This window comes from Chanodichthys erythropterus, chromosome 12, assembly GCF_024489055.1.
Source record: "Chanodichthys erythropterus isolate Z2021 chromosome 12, ASM2448905v1, whole genome shotgun sequence".
In the NCBI taxonomy this organism is placed as follows: domain Eukaryota; kingdom Metazoa; phylum Chordata; class Actinopteri; order Cypriniformes; family Xenocyprididae; genus Chanodichthys; species Chanodichthys erythropterus.
In genome coordinates this window covers 10,541,534-10,563,752 of record NC_090232.1, presented here as the reverse complement: position 1 = coordinate 10,563,752, position 22,219 = coordinate 10,541,534, and the positions used below count along the sequence as shown (strand labels likewise).

The window sequence follows — 22,219 nt, the reverse complement described above, 5'->3', positions numbered from 1 at the left end:
GCTGTTTGTTTGGCCAGTGTGATTTGTTCTGCCATATCTTCAACCACCCACATCTCTAACTCTGACTCAGAGGAGTTAACAAACATGACAAACAGACACTTTGTACTCAGTATGTAGTGATTAAAAAAAAAAAAAAAAAAAAAAAAAAAAAAAACACTTTAATGCTCTCAATCACTCCCAACTAACAATGTAAAAGTACTGATAGCTTTTATTAAGCTATTAAGGGTAAATTAGAATTAATTCTCAGATGTTGCTGAATTACAAATTATATATTACATTACTTAATTAAAAATATTGAATTAAAAAAAATAATTATATATATATAAAATATAATATAATAATATTTTATATAATAAAGTATATATATAAACAGTAAAAAGCAAAATGTGTATACCCTAAATGTAAGTAGCTATTTGACATTTTAGGAAACAGAAATTAGTCTACTTTAAACTGATTTTAATCAGTTGTAGTGAACAGAGCCAATCCCGTAGATATGTGCATGAGTGTTGCTCCTGCGCAGATCTGTGCCAGTCATGAACATTACAGGAAGTCCGTCGGTTCTTTTGAACGGTTCACTTCAAAGATTCAGTTAAAAACGATTCATGATTCTTTTACGTCAAAACGTCATCTCGCGCTCCTGAAATCCCACTGTAAAATATCAAAACGTTCCAATAAAAAAAGGCATATGTAGGCACACTTTGCTGTTTAGCTCTATTACGTTTTTTTTTTTTTTTCAAATCATATGTCAGCTCATAAAACGTCTTTTAGAGTCTAATAATATTTAAACCATAAAAAAATGAAACAACAGCCTAATCAAATTAATTTGTGCAATCCAGCTGAAAGTGTTTTTGCACGTTTTAAAGGGATAGTTCACCCAAAAATGAAAATTGTATCGTCATTTACTCACCCTCAAGTGGTTCCAAATCTGTATAAATTTATTTGTTCTGTTGAACACAAAGGAAGATATTGAGAAGAATGTGTTAAACTGAACAGTTTTGGGGCACCATTGACTTCCATAGTAGTTTTTTCTTAATGGTGCCTCAAAGTGGCCTGGTTACAAACTTTCTTCAAAATATCTTCCTTTGTGTTCAACAGAACAAATAAATTTATACAGATCTGGAACCACTTGAGAGTGAGTAAATGATGATAAAATTTTCATTTTTGAGTGAATTATCCCTTTAACATGATTTCTCTGGAACTCTGAACTCTATTTCGTGAGTGTTAATAAAACTGTCAGAAGTCATACACATACCTATTTTCAGTACGTTTAAGATGTAAAATTTCTGCACATGAAAAAATACTATAGTAATTTATAGTAAATACTATAGTGTTTTTGAACCATACTATAACAGGCCTAAAGTACTTGAATTAAAGGATTAGTTCTCTTTCAAATGAAGCTTTACTCAAGCCATCCTAGGTGTATATGACTTTCTTCTTTCTGATGAACACAATCAGAGAAATATTAATAAATATCCTGATGCATTCAAGCTTTATAATGGCAGTGAAATGGCAGTGAGAACTGGGTTCACGAGTATGAGCAGAAGAAAGTGCATCCATCCACATCCATCCATCATAAACATACTCCACACCGCTCCAGGGCGTTAATAGGCCTTCTGAAGCGAGCGATGCATTTGTGTATAAAAAATATCCATATTTAACAAGTTATGAAGTAAAATATCTAGCTTCCGCCAGACCGCCTTCCGTTTAATGTATGAAGAAAGTGTAAAAGTCTTGCAGTTCAAAAAGCTTGCACTACGTCCTATGCCTTCCCTATTCAACTTAAGGAAAAAATGTAACTGATGCAACGTAACTTGAATACAGAAGGCGGTCTGAGGGAAGCAAGATATTTTACTTAGTAACTTGTTAAATATGGATTTTTTTAACACAAACGCATTGCTTCGCTTCAGAAGGCCTTTATTAAAACCCGTTCACTGTATTGGGTACACGTTTATGGTGGATGGATGCACTTTCACATAAACTATTCGTGACCCCGTTCACTGTCATTATAAAGCTTGGATGTCAGGATATTTATTAAAGGGGCTATATGTAAGATTTTCACTTTAATAAAGCATAAAAATACCGCAATATGTTTGCAGATATTTAGGAAACATGCTAAGTTCACCTACTTGTTTCTCAGAAAAACAATGCTACAGCCAGATATTCTACTTTGAAATGTGTGTTCTAGGGCTGGACGATATGGCCAAAATTTATATCACGATATAATTCTAAATTTCGGTCGATACGATATAATTCCGATATCGATATGAACTATATAATAGCCTCAGAAAAACTGCCAAGAACGGCCACAATGGATGTCTGTACCGTACCGCACCGAAACCGTGACCCTAAAAATAGGACTACTGCCAAATAAAAATAAAGAAAATAAGAACAAACAATCAAACTACAAGCAACATCACAAATAAGTACAATAAAGCAAATATTCAAATAAAATAAACAGTGCTTTTCAGGTTTTTCAGGTATGTAACAGTAGTTTTCAGGTACAGAAAATGGATAAAGTAATCAAATATAAAATAACACTGCATATTATCTTTACTGTATATAAGATGAATCATTATTGAAGTTACAAAAACTATTCAGTCAAGAGCAGTGAGTGATTTCTTTGTTATTTGATTTAACATTAAAAACAGGCAGCAGGAATAGTTTTTTGTTTCCCTTTAAGACAACCAGTACACTGTTACACATGCGCTGTCTTTCTCGACTGTTATACGTTCACTTAACACATAACTGACTATGTTTGCTAGGATACTCGACAAGACGGGCATGTTGACATCATTTTTTGTATGAATGTGGCCGTCGAAGCGCAAGACTTGAAAGAGAACTCAGTATTTGCGCGCTGTCTGAAATAAGCGTGTGCGCGCTTCGGATGAGCGCACACAAATCTTCTCATAGCGCGTGCGAGTTCTCTCTCTTTCGCGACTTATTCTTGAAGGTTTAAATCAGCAAGGCTCAAATGAGTTTAGTTTAAACACAAATAGCAATGTGTGCTGTTCAGGTCTCACCTGCGTTCGCGCGCTATCAACACCCGGGTGATGACGGCGTAAATGACTGGACATGAGAGCACACGGTACTAATGTTAGCTGTTTACAGTTTACAAAGAGTGACTGTTTTGTCCACGCTTTTTGATTATCGTCGTTTTGCGCATCCATCGACTGAAACATACATTATCTGAACTCTGTCTGTTTTCCACGTTACTATTTTAAACAAACCATATTAACCAATAGATACGCTGATGGCAGCGTGTCTCTGTGGTGTACGTCATCACGCAAATAGCCAATCTTGTTCTGCTCTTTCTAACCGCTGCGCCTCAAGTCAATGAGAAATGCTGTAATGTATATCGAAATACCGGAAATGTGTTTAAAAATCATATCACCGTTATCGAAAATAATTATATCGCGATATATATTGATATTGAATTATTGTCCAGCCCTAGTGTGTTCCGTGTCGGAATGTCTGTCTTTGTTTTGGTCTGTGCAAAACCATGCTGCCAGTTTATCCAATAGAATTTTGACATCACAGGTTGCTAGTTGGTGGAAAACGCCGCATATTGCAGCCATGGAAACCAGAAAACAAACTGGGTCAGAGAATCACAGATTCTACCAGACCGAAAAAGCCTCTGCATCCATCTAAAGATCTCTATGAACGACAGCATATTAAAACACAGATAAATCAGCTCATCAGCTTACAGTGTGTAAGTCTCCTCAGCTTTCATTGTCAATTGTGCTCCTTATTGTTGCATGTCCTCAAGCTGGCCACCCGCGTCTTTGAAGGAAGGGGCGGGCAAACAATATTTTGAATTTGGACTGCAGTACCTATATCGACCACTGGTGTCATTCCTACATAGAGCCCCTTTAATATATCTCCAAACATGTTCATCAGAAAGAAGAAAGTCAAATACACCTAGGATGGCATGAGGGTGAATAAAGCTTGGGGTAATTTTCATTTGAAAGTGAACTTATAATTTAATTTGTTAATTCTACATTTCATGTAGTATATTAACAACTATAGTAATATATACAAATTACTTTACCCAATACTGTAGGCCTACTAAGTTTTCTACAATTAGGGTATATTATACTACAATACACTACAGTTTAATGTAGTAAAAACGAAACTTCAGTTTATCACTATACTACAGTATTCTGTAGCATTCATTAACAAGTGTTGTAAATATACAGTATAATACAATTTATGGTTCAAAAACACTATAGTATTTACAATAAATTACTAAGTAGGCTATTTTTAGAAATATTTGGTTCACTCTAAAGGCTCTGATGGCGATTTGGAGCGATAAAGGTCGGACATTTCTTAATTCGAAAAGACTTTTCTTTATGCAGCTTTCACAAGCTTTCGGTATCACTCAGTGCTCGTTACGAGTGGAACATACGGCTCAAACAAATCAGAAGATGACTCAAATACCGCGCGGAACGAATCTTTTCAATCCAATTCATGAACAGTTTCAAATGATTCATTGAAGAGAATCGACTCACCGGAATGATTCGTTTACGATGGAACACGAGCATGATGTCTGCCGGTAGAAACGGAGCCATTAATAGATGACTGGAATCTTGACCGATATTAATAATGGCTGACCTACAACCACAGGTACTGGGTTCAGTATTACATGGTCCTCAGACAACTAAAACCGCTAATGTTCCGCACTAATATTTTGTTATGTTATAGCTGTCTTGTACACTGCCAGCGACTCGGCGGCTAGCTAGTACACTGTCGTTATAATGAACGAATCTGTTTACACTGCTGTTTAATCAACACGCTCGCGTGCGGTGTAGATAGTTTCCGTGATTATAATGGGAATTGTTTAGTGTGTCGGTTTTGTTTGTTGTGCAAACTGGGTGTGAGTAAAACGCCTTTAAACGTGGCAGGAACATCTGTTTGTGTATGCATGTATTTATAGATATTGCAAACATATGATTATGATATTCACTGTGATACTGTAATGGGAAATCCATTGCCTATCACTGCCTGTTTTATTAAATGTGAACCATTGGGCAGTCAGAAGGACTTGACATTCTCAACCTGCAAGTGGACACATCTGGTTTATGAATAAGTGCATGCCTGTTGACCCTTTTATATATATATTCGTTATATTGAGGGCTATGTAATGAAGACTTTGAGGTTTGAAAGGTTGTTGTATGATCAGTAGTTTGTATTAAGGGCCAGCTAACTACAAAAGCTCTCTTCTAGTCAGCTGACTCGTCATGCAGAGGTGTGGACAAGCGGGTCATGTTTATCTCACACTCACTGACCTACAGAATGAGATGCCAGCATCAGAATATGCACTCTAGATGGGTAGTTATATGTTCAAATTTGTGATGAATGTATAAAGAAATCGGTGCAATTGTACCATTTCTTAAGGTTTCTTTTCTGATTCACTTAAATAGGCATTTTTAATTAAATATTCTGTGTAGTCTTTCAATTATTATTATATCTCTTGAACAGACTTAGTGATTTGGGGGCCCTAAGCAAATTCCAGGTGGGGGCGGTAAATTACGGTAAACCACTGCTGGTTTTTTACTGTAAATTTAAGCAAAAATAAAACAAAAAACACTCCTGTGTACATTCATGCGAGTGTACTCAGTTTAGCTCTGTCGCGCCCAGGAGAAGCACGCAAGCAAACAAATAAAATCAAGACCTGAAACACAAGGCATATATATATATATATATATACTTTCTTCTCTGACAGTTATCACGAGAACGAACAATGTATAGTAAGCTATACCTAATTTTTTTTTGTTTGTTTTAATAATTAAAATTATTTAATGTACAACCAATTTAATAATTTAAAACTAAACATTTAATAATTTTGGCATTTATAATTATTTTGTTATTATAATGAATTCTTTGGCATTTACCGGAATGCCCAGTGTTGTGCCGAATTCTGTGACCCACTGAATTATGTGACCGGCGTACACATAACGTAGTGACGGTAGGATTAGGATTGGGATTAGGATTAGCTCGCCTACTATGGTCACATAATTCGGCGGGTCACAGAATCTCCAGAACACAAACACACACTGGAGTGTTTGCCAAATATATTTTGCCAATATCAGATGGTGCCACCTGATCACATCACATTATAAAAAAACTTCATCAGACAAAAAGACAAGACTGTGTACTTAACATCTTTAATTTGGTAAAATGAGGCTAAATTGTTCTTTTGGCATTTGCTTGTTGTGATTCTCTGATTGGTGAAATTTCTCTACGGAATCATGGGTAATGTAGTTTTTTTTTTTCTTTTTTTTTTCTAAACCAGGAATCTACTGTTAAAGGTGCTATAGAGGATGTTTTGTTTTATACATTTTTGCAATATTACTTGAAACTGTCTTTACTAACTGATAAAAGACTATTTATTAGGTGCACTGAAAGGAATAATATTAATATACATCATCTGTGCACGAGGTAGGGCCTTAAAAACATCAGCCAATCATTTGTGTCATCATCGTATAAACAATTGGCCCTCTGGTTTGTCAATCACTGCCATGACGTTCCTTGTGAGAGACGTGCGCGCTCCAGTAACTTTCCACAGGCGCCGCATGCAATGTTTTTGTCAGGAGTAACAACTGCAGATTATGAGTTACCTGCGGTGAGTCCGACATAATGAATCCACTAACACGACACAGCGAATGCCGGTGGTAAACACTCGTGTTCCAATACTCGTGCACGAGTTTTGGGAGGCATTCCCTCGAAAATGAGCTGTGCAGGAGGGGGGTTGTTCTTATGCATGCGCTCATTTCCAAAACTCACTAACAGTCTTTGGTTTCTCAGGCGTCGAAAACATCCTCTATAGCACCTTTAAACATGACTTTATACATATATAGTTTATATAACATATATATATATATATATATATATATATATATATATATATAAGTTGAAATAACAGAGGTTGATGCCTTTTAACAAAAGCATGTACTATTGATTAATATTCAAAAACGTTGCGCAAGTTTACTGCAACAATGGAGCCGCAAACTTCACATACTTTTGAAAATACATTCTCCTGGTAAGCGCTCATTGTCACAGTTGTAAACACAGTTGTAAACTTCTTCCACGAGGGGGTTTGGCATCAAGGCATTTGTTTCCAGGCAGACCATTGAAGAACGCAACCCGACTGTTGCACTCTATTATGTGGGTGTCTAGAAATCTTCTGAGCTCTGACTGATCAATAGTTGTTAATAATGACTAAAATAAATCCAGACCAGGAGATTTGACTTGTACTATCTTGAAGGGTCATACAAACTACAAGCATTATCATTGTAAAAGTGTTTTTGTTGTATTTGTAAATCATGTCAGCTACTTAAAGGTGCATTAACCGATTCCTGAGAATCATTGTTGAACACTGTTGATATATGAAATCAACCCAAACAAACACACTCCTCCCTCCATTGCTCCGTCCTCAAAATGCACAAACACGCAATGCAAGAGTGGAGCAAGCATGGATGGATGTCTTTTTATCATAGCATAAGCGAAGCAAAATAAAGCTTTGTGAAGATGATGAACGAATGACAAAAAAATTAACACAGGAAACAAGTATATAGAAGCAGGAGTTTGTTGTTAGTTGCCAACAGCACACATTCAAAACTAGTGTTACTCAGGTATGCAGCAGAAACAACGCAACCTCTGCATCAGTTTTCAGGCCTTCACTCTTAGGTCTCTCCAGCACTGGAAAACTTTTCTAATATTAATTCGGGTTGTAAAGCTCTTGCCTGATCATAACCCTTTTTTTCCAGTGATATTCCTCTAACATTTTCTCTTTTGTAATGTCTCTCAGCCATCTCTCTTTCTACAGTCTATCTTCAAATCCCCCTCTAGCTCTCTCTCTCTCCTCCCCCATCATCATCAGTGGACACACCCCTACTGTTTGGTCCGATCCACTTTCAACAGCGTTTTTCAGAAAACGCTTACTGTTTTTCTGGTTTAAATAAGAACATTCAGAACTGCATGTGGATTCTTGTATTTTCTAAATTCAGTTATTTCTTCACAGGATGATCTTTTGAAAATGTCTCACAGAGAATCATGGAAGTAAGTAGTCACAATCAATCTTTTTTATGTGATTGTTGCTTAGAATATTCATGGAAATAATATCTTTTAGATGTTCAGAAATGTGAAAGTTGTAAAAGGGTGTTCAGCTCTTCTAAACTGTCACAGCCGGTCTTTTTTAGTGCCTTATGATTGTCACCTCCTATGTAAAAATAGTTTCTAGAGCATGTGTATCATTGTTATAAGTGAACGCCAGAAATGTCGTGCAGGTGGCCTCAGTAGGTCTGGCCTCGTATATGATCCTGCAAAATGAACAAAAGCACTTTCACAACTTCTTGGCCTATTTTTCTGTATCATTAGCTTCTAGTTTTGAAATCCGTGTTGATCTCAGTCTGTGTTCGCTTTGGTTTCATGTCATAAACATTCTCTGATTATTTCTGACTTGTCTGTACTCTTATGTGTGTGTAACTCCAGGATGCAGCACGAGAGGTTGCATGTGAAGCATCGAGGTCATGAGGCCATGCATGCTGAGATGGTTCTAATACTCATCGCCACGCTAGTGGTTGCTCAGATTGTCCTGGTTCAGTGGAAACAAAGACATTGCAGATCCTACAACGTGAGTGACATTATATAGTTTGGCATTATATAGTATAGTTTTGTGTTATGTATCGATACTGAAATATCTGAAACGGTTCCAATTAGGGCTGCACGATTAATCGCATGAGATTGTCATGCGTGTCTCGTCAGTAAAGCCGGTTCTGTGATTAGCGGTAAATGTCCATCACCTGCTTTCAAATGGAGGGGCACTTAATATACAGAGCCGTAGTTCGCGGACACGCTACGCAATATCGTGTTCATAATCGCAGATGAATCGCTTTCGATTATGAACACGATATTGCGTAGCTTGTCCACGAACTACGGCTCTGTATATTAAGTGCCGCTCCATTTGAAAGCAGGTGATGGACATTTACCGCTAATCACAGAACCGGCTTTACTGACGAGACACGCATGACAATCTCATGCGATTAATCGTGCAGCCCTAGTTCCAATACTCCTTTTCTTCAGTATCGATAGACTGTTACCAGCTGCGCGTTCTTGCTGTCTCCTTTCCAATAGCAAAATTGACACACACCCGCCTCCTCTCACTCACTCGTCTCATTCGCTCTGGTAGTCCGGTTGAATAGTGCTCATATTGTGCATAATTTTACTCATTCCCGCAGGTTTTGTGCTAACACCAAAAGTGCGTGCACCACTCAAACAGCTTGCGAGTACCAAATTGACTACTTTTCTTGGCTTATTGTGCTTAAATGATCAAATACATACAAAATTATGTCAAAATGCCCATCTTGCAGAGTATTCAGGTAAATACAGTCAGTTTTGAAACGTAAATAGTTGAGAGAAAGCACATGTTGTGTAACAGTATATTGGATCCTGGCATAAGCTCTTAAAGTGACAGCAGCCTAATAAAAGACAGAAAATCACTTGCTGCCCTTGACTGAATAACTTTTGTAACTTTAATTGCAAGCATTAATCTCTATTTAATTTTTACAACGAAGAGTATCCAGTGTTATTTTACATTTAATTACTTTAATTTCTGTAGTATTTCTTACCTGAATACTGTTAGGCCCCGTTTACACGTACATGGTTATTTTGAAAAACGTAGACATTTCCCTTCGTTTGTGCCCTTCGTTTACACGCAAACGGAGAATTCGCCTCTGAAAACGAGTATTTTTAAAAACTCTGGCCAGAGTGGAGATTTTGAAAATCTTCGTTTGCACGTTTGCATGTAAACTGAGACAAACGGGTGTTTAGGCTGTCAACGTCACAGTATGCGCCAGAGCTCGCACCTATGTCAAAAGTGCGACCTATGTTTACATGTGATCATGGAAGCGTTTAGAGTAGCAGTCGCATTTATGTTTGCAAATACAGCTGCTCCATTATGTTGAGGAGCAGAGACGAATGAGTGCTCGGAAATCAGCAATTTTGCAACAACTTTGAATCACTTCAAGAGGAATTCGGGATTTTTTTTTCGGGATTCTGATTGGCTTACGTGGGCTTGAACTGCTCGTTACACTCTTGACGTCATACATACACGGGTACGTGTAAATAAAAAATTTCTGAAAACTGACATGTGTGCACAATGTTATTTTTGAAACCGGAGAGGTTGAAATGTCCGTTTATGAAAATAGCCGCCCATGTGTAAACGTAGCCTTAGACCCACCTGAAAAACTTAAAGCCATGTTTATTTCATTTGTCTCTTTATTCTGTTGTATTCTTATTTCATTACTGACTGTTTACTTGTCTCATTTTTTGTAAAGTTATGTCAATGATTCAGATAAAGCCTCCCTGTGTTGTTTGTAAGCTATTGCAACAAAATTACCCAAATTATCAAAACAAATATGAGATAATAACAAATTATCTGTGTGGTGGTATGTAAGGCAGTTTTCCCTGCGGTATCGAAAATTGCTATTTTTCAAGATATCGCATCAAAGTTGGAGATTCCAGTATCGTGACAACATTAACTGTTAATGTTGTTTCTCTTGTAGATGGTCACACTATTGCAGATGTGGGTGGTTCCTCTATACTTCACCATTAAGCTTTATTGGTGGCGTTTCCTGTCCACATGGGGCATGTTCTCCGTCATCACCAGCTATGTTATATTCAGAGCCACACGCAAGCCTCTCTCTGGCAGAACGCCACGGTAACGCTTGAAATGCTTTCAGTTTTTAAGAAAAAATGACAATTGTCATAATTTACTCACCCATATGTTGTTCCAGACTCTTCTATAGATTTGTATCTTCTGTTAGACACAAAAGGAGAAGTTCTGAGGAATGTTCACACTGTTTTTTTTTTTCTTTCTATTCAATGAAATTATATTGTAATCAAAGAATTTTTAAGCAAAAAATGACTTGTCTTTGGGTTACTCTAACACTCCATAGCATAAAGAAAGTTAAACTTAATGACTTAATCATTATTGAATTTTCATTTTTTGGATGATAATTTCCTTTAAATAAGCCAAAAGGGCAGCAGAATGACTTAGTGTTGGAAGTATTTAAATTAATATATTATTAATAAATTAAAATAATCTAATTTTTTAATTAAATACTAAAAGAATGCATAAAATAAAAACCATTTTGTCTTTTTATTTTTCCTCAATAACTATTATTTTAAATTAAGAAAATACAGTTCTGGAATACAGAACATAACTTCTAGAATCACAAAATGAATTATTAACTTAATATAAAAAAATAATTAACCATGTTAATTAAATATATCAATTAAAAAGGGTAGGTTAGTAATAATGTGCATTGTTCTATAGAATACAAACTAAAAGCCTCTGTATTTCACTTGTGCAGGATGGTGTATAAATGGTTCCTTCTCATTTACAAGCTGAGCTACGCTGTGGGTGTGATTGGATATCTCGCCATCATGTTTACCATGTTTGGTTTCAATGTTTTTTTCAGGTACGTAACATTGGGAACATATATTTGCTCAGAAATGAAACAGTGCCTTTATTCGGATCCTAAAATCCTAAACACAGGGCACAGGCATCCTAAGGAGGAGAAATTGTCTGTGACTGAGTAGTGAGTCAATAGTTATTAAGCCCCCGTTCATTGTTTCCATGGAAATGCTGACACAATGGCATTCTAATTAGAAGGAATTACTCCCTTAAGCCCTATTCGGACGGGACTAGTTTTCCAGGGGGACGTTAGAGAAATTTGTGTTTCACAGACGTGCTTTGCGATTTTAATCCCGTCTGAATCTACCAAGTCTGCGTTTTTCTCACACAACCTCTGTAAAAATTCCAGGTCAAATTACCTACTGTTTTTTGGCAAACTCAGCGGTCCTCCTAGGAAATCTAATCCCATCCGAATGAGAATGTCTGTGATTGCCAATATTGTATTATCCTAACGCTTCTCCTCATGTGTTTTTTGACCTGTTTGTGCACTAGTTTTAGGCATGCTTTCATTAAATTTCAATATGGATGGTATCCAAAAAAAAAAAAAAAAAAGATACAACTTCTTTTTACTATTTCAGTGAAATTAATGTAGAAATTTAAAGGATTAGTCCACTTTCAAATAAAATTTTCCTGATAATTTACTCACCCCCATGTCATCCAAGATGTTCATGTCTTTCTTCAGTCAAAAAGAAATTAAGGTTTTTGATGAAAACATTCCAGGATTATTCTCCTTATAGTGGACTTCAATGGCCTCCAGACGGTTGAAGGTCAAAATTACAGTTTCAGTGCAGCTTCAAAGGGCTTTAAACGATTCCAGATGAGGAATAAGGGTCTTATCTAGCAAAACAATCTATCATTTACTCATTTTCGGAAAAAAAAATACAACTGTATATGCTTTATATAAACAAATGATCGCCTTGCATGTGCTTCCACCAAAACTGAACTTCTGTGTTGTTCAAAAAGTTTACACTGTATGTTCTACACCTTCCCTGTTCTACTTACGGAGTAAACGCGGCACCAGTTCAGTTTTTTCGTAAGTAGAGTAGGGAAGGCGTAGGACATACTGCGTAAGGTTTTCGAAGAATACAGAAGTGCGGTTTTGGCAGAAGCACGTGCAAGGCGATCATTTATTTATATAAAGCATATACATTTACATTTTTTTTCTGAAAATTACCGACCGTTTCACTAGAGAAGACCCTTATTCCTTGTCTGGTATGGTTTAAAGCCCTTTGAAGCTGCACTGAAACTATAATTTTGACCTTCAGCACATTGAAGTCAGCTATAGGGAGAATAATCCTGGAATGTTTTCATCAAAAACCTTAATTTCTTTTCGACTGAAGAAAGAAAGACATGAACATCTCGGATGACATTATCAGGAAATTTTTTTTGAAAGTGAACTAATCCTTTAAGTTTATTATTATGGAAAAATGCACTAAAATACTATTTGTAAATTTTAAATGAAATATATATTTTCCGTAACATGTTTTACTGTCTGTGAGAAAATCAAAGCCATAAATCTAAACAAGTTGTGTCCCAAATTTGAGGTTGATGTCTCAAAAAAAAATTAGCTTTCAGTAAAATTTTGTTTGGGTGCAGTACCAAACATTTCCACTAGATGAAATTCGCTTCCCATTAATTTCCAGTGCAGTCATTTTTGACCACAAACAGTACAAGTGTAACAATTTTTTTTTTTTTAGGACCATTTAAGCTTTTCGAAACAAGTCCATTATTTTCTTGAGTGTGTGTTCATATAGCAAGTGCCAAAACTGTTACCTAGTTTCGTAAAAAATGTAAAATTTAATATCAATACTAATTATAAAAAGTCAAATTTACGTTAAATAAGGTTTTTAGAATAAATTAATATGATATCAATAAATAATCAATTAAAAACACATAAATTTCATAATGCACGCAAGCACAGCAGATGAGCTTCTGTAATGCCCGCATCTAGAAAACACACACTCCCACCTCTGTAATAAACACAGAGATGTTAATCCCATCTGAATCGGTACATGAGATCACAGACATCGAGTGATAAGAATATTAACTCAGACGTCATTTAGAAAACTAGTCCCGTCCGAATAGAGCTTTAGTGACACTGTAAATGTGAATAGAGATGGATTGCATAAAGTACTTCTGTGGTGACATGTTTTAGATGATGATTAAATATAAATATTTGAAATGTTGTTGTTTTTTTTTCAGGATTAAAGCAGAGGACTCGATGGATGTGGGTGTGATCATGCTTTTCTATGGTCTGTACTATGGGGTAATGGGACGTGACTTTGCTGAAATCTGCTCAGACTACATGGCATCCACTATAGGGGTAAATACATATCATCAGTTCCTATATGTCCAGACATTCTCATTCTCAATGTAATTCTAAGGCTGTGTGTCCGACAAAGTGTTTTTTTCTAAGGCCAGCATAATTTTTTCAATTGTTTTCAATGGAAGCGGCATGTTTTTTTTTTTAAAGCAGCATGAAAAGGCACTGAGCTTCACGCTGAGTGCTTGCTGTTTTTTTTTCCTGGTTGCCGAGAGTTGAAGAATGTTCAACTTTAGGTAAAATGCAGCTCTCATCACTGTCACTTTTTACTCAGCCGTCCAATCACAGAGAGGAGGGGCGGGACAAACACCACAACGACCAACCATCATATCCTGCTTGTACAACAACAACAGACGACAACAACAAGCACAACAATGGAACAAAATCATTTAAAACAAGTACTTTATATTGCATCAACATTTTTATATTCAGAAACAAACTACCTGCGAAATCAGATACTAGTAACAATTCCACGCATATTCCATATCATATTAACTAAATGAAAGAAACGCTGCGCTGCCGAAGTGCTCTCATTTGCCTGCAGCTAGGTGTTGAAAAAAGAGTGCCTGCCGTTTTCAGCAAGCTATAAACGCTATGGTGGACACACAGCTTTAAGCCCTTACATTTATTTTTTTTTTTATTTGCGAATTAAAAAAAAAAATAAATTCATATCTTAGTAAAGGTTTTTGTTACTGTTTGTTTTTTACCTTGTTTCTTTTCTGTCTGCCTCCTTCAGTACTATAACATGGGTGGTATGCCATCCCGAAACCTTAGTAATGACATATGTGCCGTGTGTGGTCAGAAGATTTTTGTGGACGTAGATGAGGAAGGTATCATTGAGGACACCTACCAGCTCTCCTGTAACCACATGTATCCTTCATTTCCCCTATGATTTTCTTAACAGGAAACAAGAAGTTTTGTTGTTATATGGAAAAATGAATGTGATACATTAGCTACATTCATTGTTATGTACTTTAAGAGCTTGATTTAATAGTGTATGAGGAAACATAAAGTGAAAGTTTGTGCAAAACTTTTGATTGTCCAATTAGTCTGTTTATCCTTAACTACCTATGGTCAACAGATTTCATGAATTCTGTATTCGTGGCTGGTGCATCGTGGGAAAAAAGCAGACGTGTCCATACTGCAATGAGAAAGTGGACCTCAAAAGGATGATGAATAACCCGTATCCTTGAATTTTGTTAAATTGGTCACAATTTACATGCATGGCATTTGATTAAATCATGACCTTAGAACTAGTGTAACTTAGTTATTAGAACTATGGAAGCTTGTTTGACTATTTTCTCAGAATTGCAATTAATGAACTCGCAATTGCAGGAAGAAAAAGTCTGAATTGTGAGATAAAAAGTCAAAATGACCTTTTGTATTTCTTAGTTTCTTAATTTCGTGGCGGAAACAAGCTTGCATATAGAACACCTGTATTAGGGGTTTTCAAGGCTGCATTTTTAACCCTTGTGCGGTCTTCGTTTGGGAAGTACACTCAGGGTCTTCGGGGTCTCCAGGCAACAAAATGCAATTTTGTAACAAAATACTTGTTTTTTTTTTTTTTTAAACAAATGTAATTTTATTCTGTTTATTAATGTTTTTACTCCATGTCTGTGCAGTTTTTGGAGGATTTATCATATTTATTAAATTTTTATAAATAAATTTTTATAAATAAATATTTTTTTGTAGAAAAACAGCTTATGTAAAATTCACTTTATAAAAGACCCACATTTCTAAATTTCATTCATGGGGATAACATTGATAATTTGACATGGTTTAGTGTAAGATTTTTGCCCATCTTTTGGAAAATGCAGTTATAAAAGTAAAAAAACTATAATTTTTACCAGTAGATGGCTGCAGAGCTCTACTATTTGCTATGTGTTATTTGACTGAATGAAAGACATCTTTTCATAAGTTTTTTTTTTTTCTCAGTTGGGTTCATATCTAAATATTCTGAAATCACAATTATAACAATAAAGCCTACTTTTTGTGAAAGTTTAGTATTTTTTGTAATGAAAAAAATCAGTTTTTCAATATTGTTGTTATATTATGATGAGACCACTTAGAAAATGGCCAATATTCATCCTCAAAATCGACATTTTTGAAAAACTTATTTTTTTCAGTACAAAAAAATGCTAAACTTTGACAAAAAGTCATTTTTATTGTCTTTTATTGTCATAATTGTGATTTCATAATATTTAGATATAAATCCAACTGAAAAATACTTGTGAAAAGATGTCTTTTTGTCAGTCAAATAGCACATAGGAAATAGTGGAGCTCTGCAGCCGTCTACTGGTAAAAGTGATATTTTTTTTTTACTTTTAAAACTGCATTTTCCAAAAGGTGGGCAAAAATCTTACACTAAACCATGTCAAATTATCCATGTTATCCCCATGAATGAAAGTTAGAAATGTGGGTCTTTTATAAAGTGCATTTTACATAATAAGCTGTTTTTGTATAAAAAACAAATATTTATTTATTTATTTATATAAATTTAAAAGATATGACAAATCCTCCAAAAACTGCACAAATATGACGTAAAAACATTAATAAACAGAGTAAAATTACATTTATTTTTTAAAAAACAATTATTTTGTTACAAAATTACATTTTGTTGTTTGGGGTCTGTGGAGACCCTGAAGACCCTGAGTGTGCCCCTTTTTTACACTAACATAAAAACAAGGTATCACTCCTTTTTTTTTTTCTTTGTAGATCTAGAAAGTGTTAACAACTGTGCAAAGTTTCATGTCATTTGGACAAAGAGAATTTTTTTTTTAAATTTGTTCTCTCTAATGTGCAGACCAAAGACCCTATAAGGGTTAAAACAGCAGCAGCGTGACGAGGCGCTGAGCGTTTATTTCGCGCTGAGCATTCTGAGTTTTTTACCGGTCGCCGAGAGTTGAAGAATGTTCAAGCATAAAAAAAGCCCAAAGCATAGTTAACTTTTTACGTGTACACGAGGGTCAGTGTACAGTGCGCATAATGCAAATTTTCGCCATTAGAAGAGTATGTGTGTGCTGTAAGCGCACTGCCAGATTTTAACTGCATATACTTGTAGGCACATGTACATGCGCATTTAACTTTTGCTGTAATTAGTTTATCCACAAGGTGGCAACCGTGCCCTGGGGGCGTCGATTCACAAGGTAGTCAAAGAAAAACGGCATAAACAGAACAGACTGGAGCTCATGCAAGCTACAACGACAATGGAGGCCTACATAGACGAGAGATTGTTCGAAGAGGTTAGAAAGTACTAAGTCTAGCATGAAAGAATACAAAGATGTTTACATGGGCTGTAACTTGTGGCGAGAGATTGCACAAAACTGTGCATGTGTCAAACTGAAAAAATAAATAAATAAAATAAAATGCTCTGCTGCCGAAGCCCTCCCAAGTGCCCACAGCTAGGTGTTAGCATGGTGTTTTCAACTGGCACATAGTGTGGCCCAGATCCGGCCCACATCTGGTACATGTGGATTAAACTGGGACCAGATGTGGGCCGGATCTGGGCCGACATTATGTTGCTGTCAGGTATGGCCTTAATGTTAAAATATATATTTAAAAAAATAATTTTATTGTCTCTCAGTTTTTCAGCGGAGCCCAGTTTGAAAACCCCTGGTGGCCTGAAATATGTATACATTATGTACTAAAGATGAATTAAACCAAAATACAAACTACAAGTGTTCAAATTTGTAATAACCATATTTACACCTTAAATCTTCACATCAGCTGGGAGAGAACACATGTTTTATATGGACAACTTCTGGATTGGTTGAGGTACCTGGTCGCCTGGCAACCCATCATAATTGGAATCGTGCACGGAATAAATTTTTCACTTGGACTTGAATAAACCAACAGTATTTGATTCAGTTTAAATCTGTGCATGTGTTGACCTTTTTGAATATTTATTTGTAAATTTTACACTTTATAATATAAATCAGACAGCTGCTTTTTTGCTTTTTAAATTCATTAGATACAAAGAAACAGACTTATTCAGATACACACAACTCCTTCAGAAGTGACCTACGCTGATACATCAATCAAAGACATACAGAAGCCCCTCTAAAGCTGCTGTCCATCACACCTAATCGAAACTGTGCCTCATTTTGTCTGTCTGTATGTTTAATTGTTTAGCATTGTAATGGTGTATGACATAGGTGTGGATATTAAGTGGTTATGTTTTTGTTAGGGTACGAAGGGTGAGGAGGGATGATTGCCAAAGCTGCACTCAGTATTTTTTATTTTATGTTGAGCTGGCCAACATGTTAAACCCCATGAGGCAATCTGTTCCGTGTAAAATTAAATCCTTTTTATGTGGCTACTGATATGACTGGAGTCTGTCATGATTGTGTTTAATAGAAAGGGTGAAAAGTTAGAAAAAAATTAGGACATTTGGGTATGAATTAGTATTGAATTAGTATTCTCTCAATTCTTTCTCCAATATTACCTCTTTCCCCAACAGTTTTTTTTTTTAAAGTTGCCAGCCAACACCAGCTTTCATGGCCCCCAGAATATTTTGTTGTATAAATATCTGAACACACAATATATCAAAAGAAAGAACAGAGCCTCTACTTGTATTGTAGCATCATGCATTCATATTTATCAACACTTGAGTGTGGGTAGATTTCATAAAAAAAAAACCCCAACATTTTGAACAAAAAGCTGAGAAAATCGTGTTTTTGTCAGACTACATCGGATTGGATTCAGAACTATGATCAAAACATACATGGAGTAGATCTTGTCCATCAACACCCCCAAAGCTTCACAGTCTTATACCTCTTCCTGGGTCAAAATTTTATTCAGTAACTTTAGGCAGTTTTGATTTATATGCAGTTTTGATGATTGTGTTATTTTACATGTACAAAAGCAATGCAAAGCATGCTTCTATCGCTTGTTTCTGCTTCTTCTTCATCTGTGTTTGATCCAGAGATTCTGTACTCCTTCAGAAGATGTATAATAATGGCCTCTACTGTATAACAGTGAAAATATGGATTGCTGGAAAATTGTCAATGGTGGGAAAAGAGTTAAAGGGGACCTATGATGCCCCTTTTACAAGTTGTAATTGTGTCTGTGAAGTTTAAGGGTGCGTTCACACTTGTAGTTCGGTTAGTTTGGTTCATTTGGTCCAGACCAAAGAAGAAAAAAAAAACATTTAGTCCTGGTCCGATTAGTGTTCAGACTGGCATTTTTATCACCAAACCAAAGGATACCGAACCTTAAGGCATAGTGATACATTCACAACGTGATTGGTCGGATTTTCTGACGTACTGCCTATTTTAAGACGGAACTTGCCGAACATCCAAAACAGTGCTGTTTTCTGAGGTAAATGCACTCGTTGTGTGTGTGTAGCCTGCATGTGATGGTATTTTAGCCAGCTGGGAACTCGTGAAGTGCTTATACAATGTGTATAGTAGTCAAAACAGTTGCGGGAATCCATCCGTCACACACAAATGATCTGCTGCGTAGAGACGCGCGTCTAATGCCTGTGATGGGCAAACTCCCGACTATGACAGGTAAGAAAAACCGACATGAGCGAGGATTCTGCCCTTTTAGGGTCTCGTCTTCCTGTTTTTGGTTCGTTTACATGTTTTTGGTCCGTGTTGCGTTCATATATCATTCAAACCGCACCAGAGTTCGTTTGGAAGCGGACCGAGACCCATCTTTTCAGCGGTCTCGGTCCGCTTGTTTGGTGCGCACCAGGGTTCGGATGTCAGCGTTCACACATGTTCAAATGAACCGCACTAACCGAGCAATCGCTCCAGGGTTCGTTTTAATCGAACCAAACATGACAAGTGTGAACGCACCCTAAGCTCAAAATACCACAGAGATAATTTATTATAGCCTGTCAAATTTACCCCTATTTGGGTCTGAGCAAAACATGCTGTTTTTGTGTGTGTCCCTTTAAGTGCAAATGAGCTGCTGCTCCCAGCCCGGTTTCCAGGAGAGGGCGGAGCTTTAACAGCTCCTGCTTCAGTTGCTCAACAACAACAAAGCTGGAGAATCTCACACAGCCAAAATGATGATTGTCAGTAACGGTGTTCAGCCTTACATTGTTCAAACCGGAGTCAGACACTGATGGAGAGACTCAGAAAGAAGTTAAAACTTTCAGAATGCAACTCGACGTTTCTGAATGGTTAGTGGATAAATGTATGTAGTTGCTGTGGAGTTGATTCAACTCATCGATTAGCATGTGCCATCATAATCTTTTGTGCAAATCCAGCAATGAATTGACCCTCGTTTGTAAAGCAGTCTGGCGTAAAATGATGGCATGGTAACAACACTCTACTACAACAACTCTTCCTCTTCTCTAAAGCAGCCCAACATGATCGCCCTCGCCCTCTTTCTTGTGTGTTCCTGGGGGCAAAGTTTATGTAAATTTCAGGGTTAGTGTTGTCACTAACCCGGGAAGAAGCTTGTTGTAGTCCTTAAAAGTGATTTCTGTAAAAGAAAAGATCTCCCTTTGCATTGAACTTTGAGTGTCGTAACTTTGCAGATGTTGTTTTTGCTCTATAGCAACATTGCACACTGACTAAAGTTAAAATAGTGCGATTATAATCAACCACCCCTTTAAGCAGTACACCTTTTTCAGCATTGATAATAATGTTTCTTGAGCACCAAATCAGCATTTTATAATGATTTCTGAAGGATCATGTGGTACTTGAAGACTGCAGTAATGATGCTGAAAATTCAGCTTTGCCTTCTCCGTAATAAATTAGGCTACATTTTAGCCTATTAAAAAGTTATTTGAATATATAAATATTAATATATTTTACAATATTACTGTTTTACGGTATTTTTGATCAATGAAATGCAGACTTGTTAAGCAAAAGAGGCTTCTTTCAAAAACATTTTTACATGAATTTTCTAGATCTGTTGTTCAGTTGTTTTTCTTTCAAGGTAATATTAGCCAAAATATTGACTATTCAAGTGCCAATATAAAATGAATGAGAAAATCTTTAGAATTTAAAGTAAATTAATGAAGTCATATTTATCATGCTTTGCACTTATTTACAATTCTTTTTTTTTTAAACAGGACAACAAGCTTTTCCAAAGTCACTTTTTAATGCGCTGTACATTAGCATGATAATGATATGACGTGATAGCAATATTAGAAAAATCAACACAGTCCAAGCAGGATTATCATTGTAAGTCGTAAACAGGCACACATCAAAAAATAAACTAAATGAAATAAAATATACTACCGAAACCCTTTTTATCAATAAAGTGAAAACAATGTAAAATGTCGCATGAAGTAAATGTTAAGGCTGATTTTTTTTTTACAGACATAAAATGATAACATTCAAGTAAAATTCTTTTTTGATGAACATACAAAACATTCTTTACATACAATCCTTATATACAGAAAATAAAGCGAATCAGCACATTAAATCATATGCATAATTTACAGTACAGACTTACTGTACCAAATCAAAACAACAACGAACACATTCTGGAATTTGAATATAAAAGCAAAAACATAAAAATGACCTTTGCGTTGTGATGATGATGAAATACTATTGCCAGTGAGTTATGCAGAAACTTGTATGACATCACTACTACTATGTATGAATCATGCCTCTAAGAATCCTGGGATACACCAGAGAATAATGGACAAATCAAAATCAATTTCTTGAAAATGTTTGGCTTTTAACTACATTTGCATTTGAAACCCAAACTTCTTTTCTCTGAAACATTATTTACGATAAATACACAAATATATAGATATTTCCAGTTTTTAATAGTATTCGTAAGGAAAATAGAGAGTCCTAATATGTTCTAAATAAAGAGCCGTACGCTGCTAGTATCATTCTATAGGTATGCAAGGCAACAGTGCGTTGTGTAATCTACTGTTAGTCTCTTACACACGTCCACACAGTATGTCATTACACAGGACAAATGCTTCAAATGCTATTGGTGATGTTTCAATTCCACACTGTAAGTTTGCTTATTGCAGTTGCACTGATCGATGAATTAAACAGACATGGGTGGAATATGATCAGCGTTTGTGAAGCTATAATCGGGGCCTACACTAACGGTAAAAGTTTGGAATAATAATAGTTTTTTCTTATGTTTTTAATAAGTGTCTTATGCTCACCAAGGCTGCATATATTTGATCAAAATACAGTAAAAGTAATATGATATATTATTACAATATAAAATAACTGTTTTCTGTTTTAATTTATTTTAAAATGTAAATTATTCCTGTGATGCAAAGCTGAATTTTCATTATCATTACTCCAGACTTCTGATATGCTGCTTAATTATCATCTAATAATGGTTTTTATTATTATCAAAATACAGTATATCAAAAATTATCATCTAATAATGGTTTTTATTATTTTATTTTTTTTGCTTTATTTGTTCTAGATTCTTTGACAAATAGAAAATTCAGTAAACAGCATGTATTTGAAATAGAAATTTTT

The 22,219-nt window shown here is 35.7% G+C and overlaps 1 protein-coding gene across 2 annotated transcripts; it reads left to right on the top strand.

Annotated features, from left to right (window-relative positions):
- Nucleotides 1–4,501: 4,501 nt before the first annotated feature.
- Nucleotides 4,502–18,448, top strand: rnf175 (ring finger protein 175). Of its 2 annotated transcripts, XM_067403892.1 has the most exons (10): nt 4,502–4,623; nt 8,021–8,058; nt 8,491–8,632; nt 10,563–10,717; nt 11,373–11,480; nt 13,679–13,799; nt 14,536–14,669; nt 14,881–14,982; nt 17,526–17,573; nt 17,770–18,448. In XM_067403892.1, the coding sequence occupies exons 1-10, from the start codon at nt 4,603–4,605 to the stop codon at nt 17,816–17,818; spliced, it is 918 nt and encodes a 305-aa protein (XP_067259993.1). In that variant the 5' UTR covers nt 4,502–4,602; the 3' UTR covers nt 17,819–18,448. The 2 variants fall into 2 exon arrangements, with proteins under 2 accessions (XP_067259993.1, XP_067259992.1); XM_067403891.1 differs by having other exon boundaries at nt 17,526–18,438.
- The last annotated feature ends 3,771 nt before the right edge of the window (nt 18,449–22,219 follow it).